At 36.4% G+C, this 12828-nt stretch overlaps 2 protein-coding genes across 2 annotated transcripts in view; one reads left to right on the top strand and one right to left on the bottom strand.

Annotated features, from left to right (window-relative positions):
* Window positions 1–12828, top strand: part of parp6b (poly (ADP-ribose) polymerase family, member 6b) — a 549184-nt gene that overhangs the window by 153695 nt on the left and 382661 nt on the right. The window lies entirely within an intron of this gene.
* Window positions 1–12828, bottom strand: part of il17rel (interleukin 17 receptor E-like) — a 29931-nt gene that overhangs the window by 14590 nt on the left and 2513 nt on the right. The window contains exons 2-9 of the mRNA XM_087312472.1: window positions 11415–11442; window positions 10946–11086; window positions 10479–10585; window positions 10210–10324; window positions 9988–10032; window positions 7398–7540; window positions 7236–7307; window positions 7106–7160 (exon numbers count right to left, since the gene is read on the bottom strand). Of these exons, the coding sequence (XP_087168598.1) occupies window positions 7106–7160; window positions 7236–7307; window positions 7398–7540; window positions 9988–10032; window positions 10210–10324; window positions 10479–10585; window positions 10946–11086; window positions 11415–11442 (706 nt within the window). The remainder of the gene's footprint in view (window positions 1–7105; window positions 7161–7235; window positions 7308–7397; window positions 7541–9987; window positions 10033–10209; window positions 10325–10478; window positions 10586–10945; window positions 11087–11414; window positions 11443–12828) is intronic.

Raw genomic sequence — 12828 nt, 5'->3', positions numbered from 1 at the left:
CCCCAGCTATGTCTTTATAAGAATATAAACATTTATTTTATCCCAGGATTTTCAATGGAGTTTCTGCACTCACCTGCTGATCCTGACAACACTAGCGGTTAATCGGCTTTTCATCATGTTTATGCTTGAACAACTAAATAAATTACTTTTACTACAGTACAACATTGATGCTGTAAAACAAGCTGTATGAAACTGAAAATATTCATATTAACCGTTCACCGGAAGTTTATTGGTATGGGAAGAAACACTAGCTCTGCATATACCCTAATCAGCGATTTAGAGAAAGAACTTGATGATCACCGAATGAGTCCACAAGAGTTTCCTGTTCATGCACCTGACCAGTGGAGTGAACCTCTTTGAAAGCACAAAGCACATTGATTAAGCTGTTTACATGCATGAACACTTTAATTCAAATCAGCGTATGCCACCTATGTTAATAACATTATGCTTACATGAGCTTAATTGTATTATTTAGATTGAATTTTTGCATTAGGTTGTTAAATGTATTAAATCTGAAATAGCTCACTCATCATTGTGCGTTGTACACTCGGGTAAGATTGGTCTGCTTTGTTCATTCATAGGCTCAAGCCCTGGCATATCTTTGTTTATAAAGCTATTCTATGTTTACTCCCCTCATATCTCTGAATTTACATTTGTAAAAACCCTGTCGCTAGCTATAGCCTTCAGGAAGTTTATTTATTGTCTGTACCAGTGGTGCGTACTGAAATGATAAAAAGGCTTTTAAATATGCAGCACCTTTTGCATGGAGTAACTTTCAAACAAAGTTGCAGTTTAAAGAGTTGGTTTCACTACATGCTTTAAAAAACGGTTTCAAATGAGTTTTCAACATTGGCCTGTAGACAGTGGTGGAAAGAGTACTGAAAATTCATACACAATTAAAAGTACCATTATTCGCCTAAAATGTAGTGCTAGTAGAGTAAAAGTATCTGTTGTAAATATTACTCAAAGTTTGAGTAAAAAGTAGCCCTTTCAAAAGTACTCAAGAGTAGTGAGTATTGCGCTTAAAAAAGCTGATGTAATCTGTGGATGTGTGTAAACGTAACATTCTGTAGTGCATTTAGTTATTGCTGGCCTGACTTTGAGTTCTCAACTCGGTTTTTATTTCCAAATAAAATGCAAAGTCCGTTGAGGTACAACGTCAATCTGACATCATATTGACGTCTTGTGCTTGCTGCGTGTTCAAGGCCATTTCTGTCATCATACAGTAAACAGTCGTTAACTTCCCATCAGTGACATGCATCTAAACAGTCTCTGGATCAATTTGTGTAAATATTTTGGACATCTTCTTGGACACTTTTAATGCTTCCAAATAGTTTGCTGCAATTATAATTCGTCCATGTGTTGAGGTAGTTCATTATGTGGCGATTTACATGATTGGACAGGACTGATTTTTCTAATCCTCAGGAAAAAAAATAGTGACAGCAGATTGAAGAAAAGCAGTGGAGTAAAAGAACAGATACTGCACTAAAAATGTACTCAAGTGAAAGAACACATTTCTAAAACCACTTGGTAAAATACAGTTTCTGAAAAAAACTACTCAATTACAGTAATTTGAGTATTTGTAATTAGTTACTTTACACCACTGCCTGTAGATGTTCTAAATAGTTAACTGTCATTGTATGTTTGTTTGTTTGCTTGTTAAACCCCATGTGAACTGGGGTCCATTCATCATACCTCGCTTAAATGATCTAAGATGATTTGGCTAATTTGGTTCTTCAAACAAGTTCGCGAATCAGATTAGAATGTCTGGATAAACTGATCTGAGATCGCTGCGTGTGTTGTGAAGGACAGATCTATCGATCCTCGAAATCATGATCAGCAATGCAACGATTGGCTGACGCCACAGCAGCGTAATGACATCATCTGATTAATATTCAATTATCCATGTGAGCAAAATTACATCAAATTAGCAGTAAACGGTTTGTTAAATATGACACGCAATAACCTTCCACATTTGTTGTGAGCTGCAGGCTTTACACTTTCATATGTCAAGAGTATTCATCATGCATTTCAATGCATATCAATGTATTTAGTTCAACATTTAGAAAAGATTTTCTTTATTATAATAGCCGTTTTTTTAATCGCTATGGAATATGGAATAACTGGATGTTTACAAAAGCATTTTGATATTGGTAAAGACGTCTGCAACTTTTGTTAAGCATAATCACTGGCATATTAACTGCCAAAACATGTTTATGACTGCATATGTATTATTTCTTTTTTTTTAAGTCACATATTGTGCATTTCTATTATCATATACAATTTGTAAAGCGATCTAAAAAGTTCATATCAATGTTTTTTCTTTGCACCACCAGGTGGCAGTTTTTGTACTTTCATTTCGGGGTGCAGATTGCTTAAGTTTTATTAATATGAATAACTTTATTTATTTTATTAATAACTATAACTTTATATATATAGTTAAAATTATTTACTATTTTCCCAAGTGTATAACTACTACTGTAAGAAAATATCAGATTCGGAACATACTTTCTCTATTATCTTTGCTTGAACTGAGCCGATCTAATCCTGTTTATATGAATTGAACCTGTTTCCGATCAGGTTTTAGCTAGCAGAACTGTTGCTATAACAACAACTCTCAGATCAGCTTTAAAGAACGGAACGATCCTGGATTGTGTCAAATCGTCAATATCCAAATCCAGCTACCTGAGTAATCCACGTACGAAGAACAGACCCCTGTATACTGCCTAATCTTGGCCTGGACACTCGTGTAGGGATGCAACGGTTAAAATTTTTGGCCGACGATTATAGTCTAAGAAATAACCTCAGTTTCATGGTTATCGCGATTATTTGCATTCGTTGATTTCAAAACCCCACTAGTTTAAAACTAAAATAGTTTTAAATTTGGTTTTGTAGTTCAGGCCTAAATGCATATTTGTTGCTGTTTTAAAAGTTCATTTGATTGACTATATAAAAATCTGTGGATATTATTGATGCACTTTTTGGGTGTTTTTGGTCATTATCGATGCATTGTCATTGTCTTGTCACGCTCACGCCTTGCGTTAACACGCTGCTTCTGCATGCAGTACGAAAGCTCTAATCTGTTAACATGGATGCCAAAAAAACCACCCGCTGCTCACACTTGCTATGTGAAACAGGCTTGAGTCTTTCAGCACTCTCTCTGAAAACACTTGATTAAACTCGACTTGCGGATCGACACTCGCCAGATGATCGCTCTCATCGGCGCCAATATTTGTAAGTGGGTTTGCAAACCCTTTGTACTTTCCATTGCTTCTTCCTCAAACTTCAGCCGTATGCAGTTCCCGCAGTCACAAAAGCCCCCTGCCATCTCAACTAGGTGTGCCTGAAAAGCGTAAAGGTGTTGCGTGCGCTTGCATGTCCCTTCATGGACATAACAAACTTGAACGAGCTTGCCTTAATTAATAGCCTCAGTCATAGTCAGTCCAGTGTGCGTGGTTATTGGTCTAGCTACTTTGTTTACTTGCTGCAGTTTTGTTCCATGCAAAAAAACGATGTTGAGAAGCCTTTACGATTAATTAACCGTGACAAATTAAATCGCGGTTAATAGTGAAACCGGTTAATCGTCGCATCCCTACACTCGTGTAAAAGAGATTTTTAATCCCAATGTTCTTTTCCTGGTAAAATGAAGGTTATAATATTAATAATAAATGTATTGCCAAAATCCCATTATAATAATATTAGGATGATTCATGTAAACATGCTCAACATCTAAACATTCCATGTGACTTCAATGGCTTAACTGTGATCATATGAATCTCCAAATAGATGCACCTTGTTCAGGGGTGCATTAATGCACAGTCTTATAGAGGATGCAGCCCAGGGACCCATCTCAGTGAGGGGCCTATTGTCTGCACAATATAATAATAATACACTTATTAAAAATGATAAATATTATGGGAGTCACAGTGGCGCAGTGGGTAACACGATTACCTCACAGCAAGATGGTCACTTGTTCGAGCCCCGGCTGGGTCAGTTGGCGTTTCAGTGTGGAGTTTGCATGTTCTCCTCATGTTCAAGTGGGTTTCCTCCGGGTGCTCCGGTTTCCCACAAAGTCTAAAGACATGCTCCATAGGTGAATTGTATAAGCTAAACTGGCCATAGTGTTTGTGTGGTTCCCAGTGTTGGGTTGCAGCTGGAAGGACATCCGCTGCATTAAAAATAAGCTGGATAAGTTGGTGGTTCATTCCGCTGTGGCGACCCCTGAATAATAAAAGGACTAAGACGAAAAAAAAATTAATGAATGAATGATATAAATATTATTTAAATGATTCTAGAAGTATGACAAGGCGGTGGCGCAGTTGGTAGTGCTGTCGCCTCACAGCAAGAAGGTCGCTGGGTCGCTGGTTCAGTTGGCATTTCTGTGTGGAGTTTGCATGTTCTCCCTGCCTTCGCGTGGGTTTCCTCTGGGTGCTCCGGTTTCCCCCACAGTCCCAAGACATGCGGTACAGGTGAATTGGGTAGGCTGAATTGTCCATACTGTATGAGTGTGTGTGGGAATGTGTGTTTGGATGTGGGTTGTGGCTGGAAAGGCATCTGCTGCGTAAAAACTTGCTGGATAAGTTGGCGGTTCATTCCGCTGTGGCGACCCCGGATTAATAAAGGGACTAAGCCGACAAGAAAATAAATAAATTAATGTTTCTAGAAGTATGCTGATAAATGTTTCAAAATCCGTATGGCATTTTTGAAGCAACGTCAAAACAAATGTCTTCAACCGTTCCTGCAATGTACAAATCAGACCCTTAGCGCCAAAATAAACAGAAAAAGCTCTTGAAAACAGATCAGGCCATGATCTAACGTGTTTATAGCCTACTGTGACTGACAGATTGGTAGAAGAGCTGAGCCACAGATTCAGGTCATATGGCACTGTAAACCAGTGCTTTTGCTTTTTTAATTAACATCCTCTCATTAGCCCCTTTCACACATACAGACCTTTCCGGAAAATTACCGGCAATTTTCCGGAAAGGTTGTATGTGTGAACAGGCCCTTTTTGAAAATACCGGTAAATTCGTTCTGGCTATTTTCCGGAAAGAGAAGTTGTAACATTACCGGTAATTTGCCGGAAAGCTGCGCTGTGTGAATGCAGAAGGAAGATTGCCGGAATAAGCGCGTCCACGTCTAGAACGTGCTGACGTGAGACACCTGCTTTAGCCAATCAGAACAGTCAGACGCATTCACGTGCGCGCGGTTTATGAGAATAAAAGCCTTTGAATATTTTTTCCAGACACCTTTAGCTGCTAGATGTTAGTCAGATAATGTTTCTATGTTCCTTCTTAATGCTAACCGTGTAAATAATTATCGATAAAATGTTTATGATAATCCGTTGTTTGTTTACCTTCAAGCTTTGCGTGTGCCCGTGAGCGCCCATAGCGCCAGCACACACACATATCATGAACATCTCGACATGCGAAAGTGTTACCCTATGTTTTTATTAGAGTTTTACTCAATACTGATCCATCCGAAGAGTTTGTAATGTAGTCAAATGTTTACAAACACAAGCGCAGCCGTTTAGAGGTCATTTCTGGTTAATGATGTCAGAATTTACTGGCATTTTGCGATGGATGTGTGAATGCTCTTTTCCGGAAAAATTCCGTAACGTCCTCGCCTGTGTGAACAGCGTTTTTTTGAATTTACCGGTAAAGTAGTTCCGGAAATGTTCCGGATATTTACCGGTATCACTGTGTGAAAGGGGCTATTGACTCCAGAAGAGCTGTGTTTATCTGCAACTAAAATGCTAAATAAATAGTACAGAAACCGGAAAATGGACTTAGTAGACGTACTTTTTAATTTTAAAGCATTCAGCCAAAATGAAACCAACACCACATTAAGTACTCTCATTACAATCACAAAATGACTAGTGTTGAGCAATGATTAAAACATTTCATACAGATTAATTGCATGTTTTTTTTCTGCGACACGCTTGACTATAGGGTGGCACTAAGGTTAATATTATTAGGTTTTTATTATTGTTATTCTCAAAGATATGGTAAAACAACAATAATATTATTAGGCCTATGTAGGTCTGCTATTGGTTGAAATGCTAAATTTTGTATAGACTTGGAATGGTTGACCTAAACTGACTTTAAGGGCTCTATTTTAACAATCCATGCACAATGTCCAAAGCTCAGGGCGCAAAAGCATTAAGTCCGAATCCACTTTTGCTAATTTAAGGAAAAAAAAATCTGCATTGCGCATGGTCTAACAGGGTTGAGCTTGTTCTCTTAATGAGTTATAGGTGTGTTTTGAGAATAAACCAATCAGAGTCTCTTCTCCCATTCCCTTTAAGAGTCAGCTGCGTCTCACCATAGTGCATTTGCTATTTTTATGGCGGACTTTGTAAGTGGAAAAACTGAACACTTCACTAATAAGAAAACAGCTAAACAGAGCATCTACAGCACGAGGATGAGAGATAAGGCTCCTCATTTTTTACTTTCACTCTTACTTACGTCGATAGTGAAACGTGATATACGCATAGATATCCATTAGCCTATACATAATTAACTTTGTTTGTTAAGTGCAAATATTTGTAAGCATTTGCTAATTTCCAGCAAACAAATAAATGATCAATAATAACGAAGTGTGGTAAAAAAAAATGAGTTATATCCAAATACACATGCTCCATTTGGTCTAAAACCTGAGAGGTGGGCAAATCTAAGCTTGTTTTTAATAAAACAAATATAAATCTGCAAATAATAAATAATACAGCTACTAAGAATAACATTATACAAAAGCAAATTGTTATGAATAAACTGAAAAAGCCTCCCGAGATGAAAAAGCCATGGAGGAGGTGGTTTTTAAATTTATGTAAACTAGAAAATAATATGTTTTGTAATATTTTAATCCTTTATTTATTTATTTATTTATTTTTTGCATTTTTCTGTGAACTAAATATTTCAAGTCATTCTAGACCACAAATAAAGACATTACTGCATATTTAAAAGGACATGAAAGTAATTAAATGATCCCAAACTACTGATTTGATGGAATAATGAAAACCGCCATCATTATTAAACATAGATGTATAAGAATTGAGGTCTTGTAGTTCATCTAGCGTTCATTTGTTTTGAATATGGGGATTTTTACTCACTGTTTTTGAATGGACAAACTTGAACTCTTCGCGCATCCACTTTGGCAGGCCAACCCTGAAATAAAAGAATGATTTGTGTAACAGGTGTGCTGCATGTTCAGATCCTCTCCACAGAATAAAGCTTTCATACCTCAATGCACAAACAGGGTAATGCTTTGGAATAATGAAGTTGTACGCTTCTCTGTAGATGTTGTGGTTTTACCTGAAAGACAATGCAAAGCACAAAATTGTCAAATGAAACAATGGCAAAGACTTTGAAAAACTCGAGGGGAAGTGTGTTTTCAGTTCTTACTGTTTTGTGTGTCCCTTCCCCTGCACAGATGACATTGCGTTTATGGCAGAGCCTGAGATTATACTCTGTGTCCTCAGGAGCTCCAGTCACTGTCACCGAGAACAGTTTCTTGGCTTTATCTACAGTGTATGCCAGCTTCCCAGCTACAAACAAACACAAACTGTTCAAGTTTTTCACATCGTGTATCTGTCTATTACAGTTTTTCTCCGTCGCTTTGGTGCATTTCTCACTACACTATTTACATTTGCACAACAGGTCATGCATTTCTCAAAACAATTAGTCATTTGTGCACATCCTAGTAGCAGTTTCTCATTCTTTTCAACAAATTGCGAATGCTTTTGGACATGCATCAATTGCTTTCATACAACGCTCTACTGTTTATAACATTATCATCTGCTTATGTCATGTCAGTCAAAATGAACTAAACTTATGAATGCTAAATAGTCATTCCATATAAAACTAACAGTCCTCATTTCATTACTTGAGTCATTACATACAAAATGTTGAACTAGCTGTCAAAATCTGTCAAGCAAATTTTATAAAACAAATTAAAATTTTTATTTTCCTGAAAATGTCTTTAAAATTGAACAATTTGATGATTGATTTAGGGTGCTTTCACACCTGTGAATCAATTCAGTTGTTCCGAAACGGAGATTACAATTGTTACATTGTTGCTCTTTGCTGTTGGAGCGGTTCGCTTTCACACTGCAAAGTTTCTAAACGGACCAAAAGAGCTAAAACAAGTCACGTGCAAGTAAACTCTCCTCACATTGGTCAGAGTGTCAGGGTTTATTTTGCAGCGTCCCGCGCTGAGCTGTCAGGAGAGGTGGTGGTTTGGTTGTGATTGACAGGGTGCGCGCGCGATGTGTCTGAGGAGAGACGCGGTGGTGAGGGGTGAGAAGGGTGCGCGACGATGCATATTTAAGGACCGGGAGGGAGACACGAGATTACCGGGAGTTCATAACTCGTTTGCGGGCATCCGGAGACTCGCGAAACTTCCCGCCCAACTCATAATTCTCTCTTCATATAGCCGTAAGCCTATTACATATCAATAAAACACTGTGATATAACCGCGCTCGGATCGGATCGCTTTCTCACTGCAATCGAACCGCACCAGGGTTCGTTTCAGTCGAGCTGAGACCACCTCATTCAAGCGATCTCGGAGCGATTACTTTGACGCGGAACAGAGCGCGATTGCCCTGTTCACATATGCCAAACGAACCGCGCTAACTGGGCAAACGAGATACGTTCCGAAACAAAAGTGTAGGTGTGAAAGCACCCTTACATACAGTATGTTGTATGCTCAGTTCCAATAAGTACTGCAATATAGTTTACAGTTGTGCACACCTCTACCTAAAGGGAGTTTATGTTTGTTGTAAATAAGGGTGTATTTATTCTCTTGCACAATGCTGGGAATAAATTAGGATTGCAACGAGCAAATGCAGTAAATATGTGAAACATACATATTCAGTGTCTTGTACTCAGATACCTCACTAAGCAGTGATGTCTTACTTTACTGTAGTTTTCAAATGGCTGTGCAAATAGTGCTGTCTTGAGCATTTTTTTGGAAGTGTCACCAAAATTAGACTTTTTTTGCATTGAAAAAATGTAGAGAGAATCAGTCATAATGAAAACATGACTAAGCCATTTGACTATCTTGTTCATAAACAATGGTGTCAGGACTTTTCATTTCGATGACACTAACACTTTGATTGACATGAATACTTCCTTTTGAGGAAGGAACTATCCATTTTGAGCATGTGACACGCTTTTGCAGGTTATCAGCTAGGTTTTGCAGTTTGTACTAATTGTTTTGAGAAAATGATTAAATGTTGTGCAAAAATGCACTGGTGTTGTGAAAAACGCACCAAAGCGACTGGGGAAAAACTAACATTGTTAGATATAATTCTATCTATTTGTATCTATCTGGCATCTATCTATCTATCTATCTATCTATCTATCTATCTATCTATCTATCTATCTATCTATCTATCTATCTATCTATCTATCTATCTATCTATCATCTATCTATCTATCTATCTATCTATCTATCTATCTATCATCTATCTATCTATCTATCTATCTATCTATCTATCTATCTATCTATCTATCTATCTATCATCTATCTATCTATCTATCTATCTATCTATCTATCTATCTATCTATCTATCTATCTATCTATCTATCTATCTATCATCTATCTATCTATCTATCTATCTATCTATCTATCATCTATCTATCATCTATCAAATATCTATCTATCTATCTATCTATCTATCTATCTATCTATCTATCTATCTATCTATCTATCTATCATCTATCTATCTATCTATCTATCTATCTATCTATCTATCTATCTATCTATCTATCTATCTATCTATCTATTTATCTATCTATCATCTATCTATCTATCTATCTATCTATCTATCTATCTATCTATCTATCTATCAAATATCTATCTATCTATCTATCTATCTATCTATCTATCTATCTATCTATCTATCTATCTATCTATCTATCTATCTATCTATCTATCATCTATATATCTATCTATCTATCTATCAAATATCTTTGATATAATGAAACTCACTGATGCATTCTGCAACTTCATCTCTGACACCTTCATGTCTGCAGTCTGTATTAGAAATAAAAGGGCAACGCATGTTTATTTATGCTGTTTGACTACATTTGCATATTATTTATAAATGTACAAACAACATTTTGTAAATATCATCTATAGATTACTAAATACATATTCAAATGCATCACAAGGAAGAAGTTCAAGGGGAAAGAAAACATTAAATACTGATACCAGGAACAAGATGTCTTTGTGACCACATGGCTTTACAGTAGTTTGGAATTGTTTTGAGAGTCACAAACAAATGCTGCCCGGGTCGAACAGGAACACATTTAAACCGTACATCAACCTAGAGGCAGAAACAAAGCTGTACACTCATACCAGGAAGCTTATCGTAGCATCTATGGTAAGATGACAGATTTATCTATTTGATAAAATCGTCAGTGGTTAGGGATCTATTTGCATACTGTAACCTCACATCAGGTAAACTTTTAAGACTTTACCTGTTTTCCTGTGACATTGAAACCACCAACTCGGCCGAATGTATAAATCTGGCAATGTCCAATCATTCCTGCAGAATCGGCACACACTGAAACCCCACGAATGTTACCTGGAAAACATGCGTAACGCCGTTCATTTTATGGGTGGTGGAAAGCGCTGACTCTTTTTCCTCTCGCTGAATTAACATTTTAGTAACCAAGTTATTAATTATTTCGGCACGTTGTGGTTGGTTAATATTAGACTTTTCCCATTTTAGATTATTCAATGATTCACTTGCTTGTTATTGGTGTAGTCGTACAGCAGTCAGTGATCTAAGAATGACTCAGCAGGTCTACCTACTGTAAATAATTATAAAGCAATCTAACAGGGGTTGTTGAACTTTTTCAGCATCACTGCATTGAATGAGTTCATTGAACACACATAGGGAAGCTGTCGGATGGTTTATTCATGCAAGCTGATTCATACATACCAGTAACATTTACTGATGTTGCCATCCTGAGCTGCAGTGAACATTTCCTCTCCTCGCACGCCAAAACAGTAGATAACATCACGTCATTGAAGACGGCACTGCTAATAGGCTGATTCCTGCAGTGAAATGCTGACAGTGGTGCTGTAAGGTATAAAATGTGTTATTGTAGATAGATAGATAGATAGATAGATAGATAGATAGATAGATGGATGGATGGATGGATGGATGGATGGATGGATGGATGGATGGATGGATGGATGGATGGATGGATGGATGGGTGGGTGGGTGGGTGGGTGGGTGGGTAGATAGATAGATAGATAGATAGATAGATAGATAGATAGATAGATAGATAGATAGATAGATAGATAGATAGATAGATAGATAGATAGATAGATAGATAGATAGATAGATAGATAGATAGATAGATAGATAGATAGATAGATAGATAGACAGATAGATAGATACTCACAGTAAGCTCTGGGTTTACACTGTAGTCCCTGTTTTGAGAGATCAAAAAGATTTGACATTATGCCAAGGGTAAACTGTTTAGTGTCGTAAACTGATAGTGTAAACTGTTTTCATACAAGGACCACAAACAAAGGCTTTATCATTTAACAGGAAATGTGAATGTACTCTAAGGATAGTAAACAGGGGTTTCCCACTCACTTCTGACACCTTGAAAGTTCCTGGTTAGACAGAGCAACTATAGCACGGCTATCAGGCAGATGAAGTAAGTCTTGTATATCCTCATATTCAATTACGGTAAAATAAAAACGTGATAATAAAATCATTTAAAATCTGTTTAACAACCTAGATCATTGAAAGTGAGTTCTTTGCTTGTGTCTTCCTCTGTAAGACTGAAAGCAATTATTATTATTTTTATTTCACATAAAACGCAATTCTGTGTTGTTTTAGATGAGGTCATTTTATGACTCATAAGTGAAATCGTTTTAGTCTGTCGCTACTGTTGAAACACAGAAATACCTTGTACCAAAATCACAAACAGTGACGCAACAGAGATAAATGTTAATACGTGCAATTGACTAATGGTGTGTTTCTTTTAATTCTATATCTGTTTTCTACAAGTTAAATTTCTCATTCATATAAGTAAAATGTTTAACATTTATATAGGCACACACTGTAAAAATGTGTTCTACACAGTTCATTCATGTTTTTCCAACAAAAAATCGATTAAGTTAACTTAACACTTTTAACAACTTTATGTGGATTTAACATAAAAAATTAAGTTGTCCCAATGAAATCTTCAGAATTGTTTCAGCTCATTTTAAATAAGTAGTTTGAACGAGCAAAATAAATAAATAAAAAATTTGAGTGTATTTTTTAAATATAAGTAATTTATTCAATGATTTCGATGGTCCCCTTTAGACTTTTTATTAACTAATAACTACCAGTGGGTAGATGTTAAGGTATGTTTACCCCCAAAACTACAATTCGGTCATCATTTACATAATTTGTTTCAAACCTTTAGTTTCTTTCATCTGTTAAACACAAAAGAAGATATTTTGAAAAATGTTGTAAACCTGTAACCATTGACTTTCATAGTAGCTGTGCATTATTCCTATGGAATTCAACACTGTAAAAATTGCAGGGTTCTGCACAATCTATTCATGTTGTCCCAACAGAAATTGGTGAAGTTAACACTTTTAACAAATTTATGTGGATTAAACATAAAAAAAATAAAGTTGTCCTAATGAAATCTCAAACATTGTGTTGTTTCCGCTTATTTTTATCTAATTTTATTTTTTTTATTTTTTTTTGAGTGAATAAAATTCTTTAAAATATCTTCTTTTGTGCTTGACTAAAATAGTAAATAATGAGTACATTGCATCTTTAGGTGAACTATCCATTTAATATCTACAAAC

The sequence above is a fragment of the Danio rerio genome, chromosome 25, assembly GCF_052040795.2.
Source record: "Danio rerio strain M-AB ecotype USA chromosome 25, GRCz13ab, whole genome shotgun sequence".
Taxonomy (NCBI): domain Eukaryota; kingdom Metazoa; phylum Chordata; class Actinopteri; order Cypriniformes; family Danionidae; genus Danio; species Danio rerio.
This window is presented reverse-complemented; position numbering and strand designations above follow the sequence as displayed.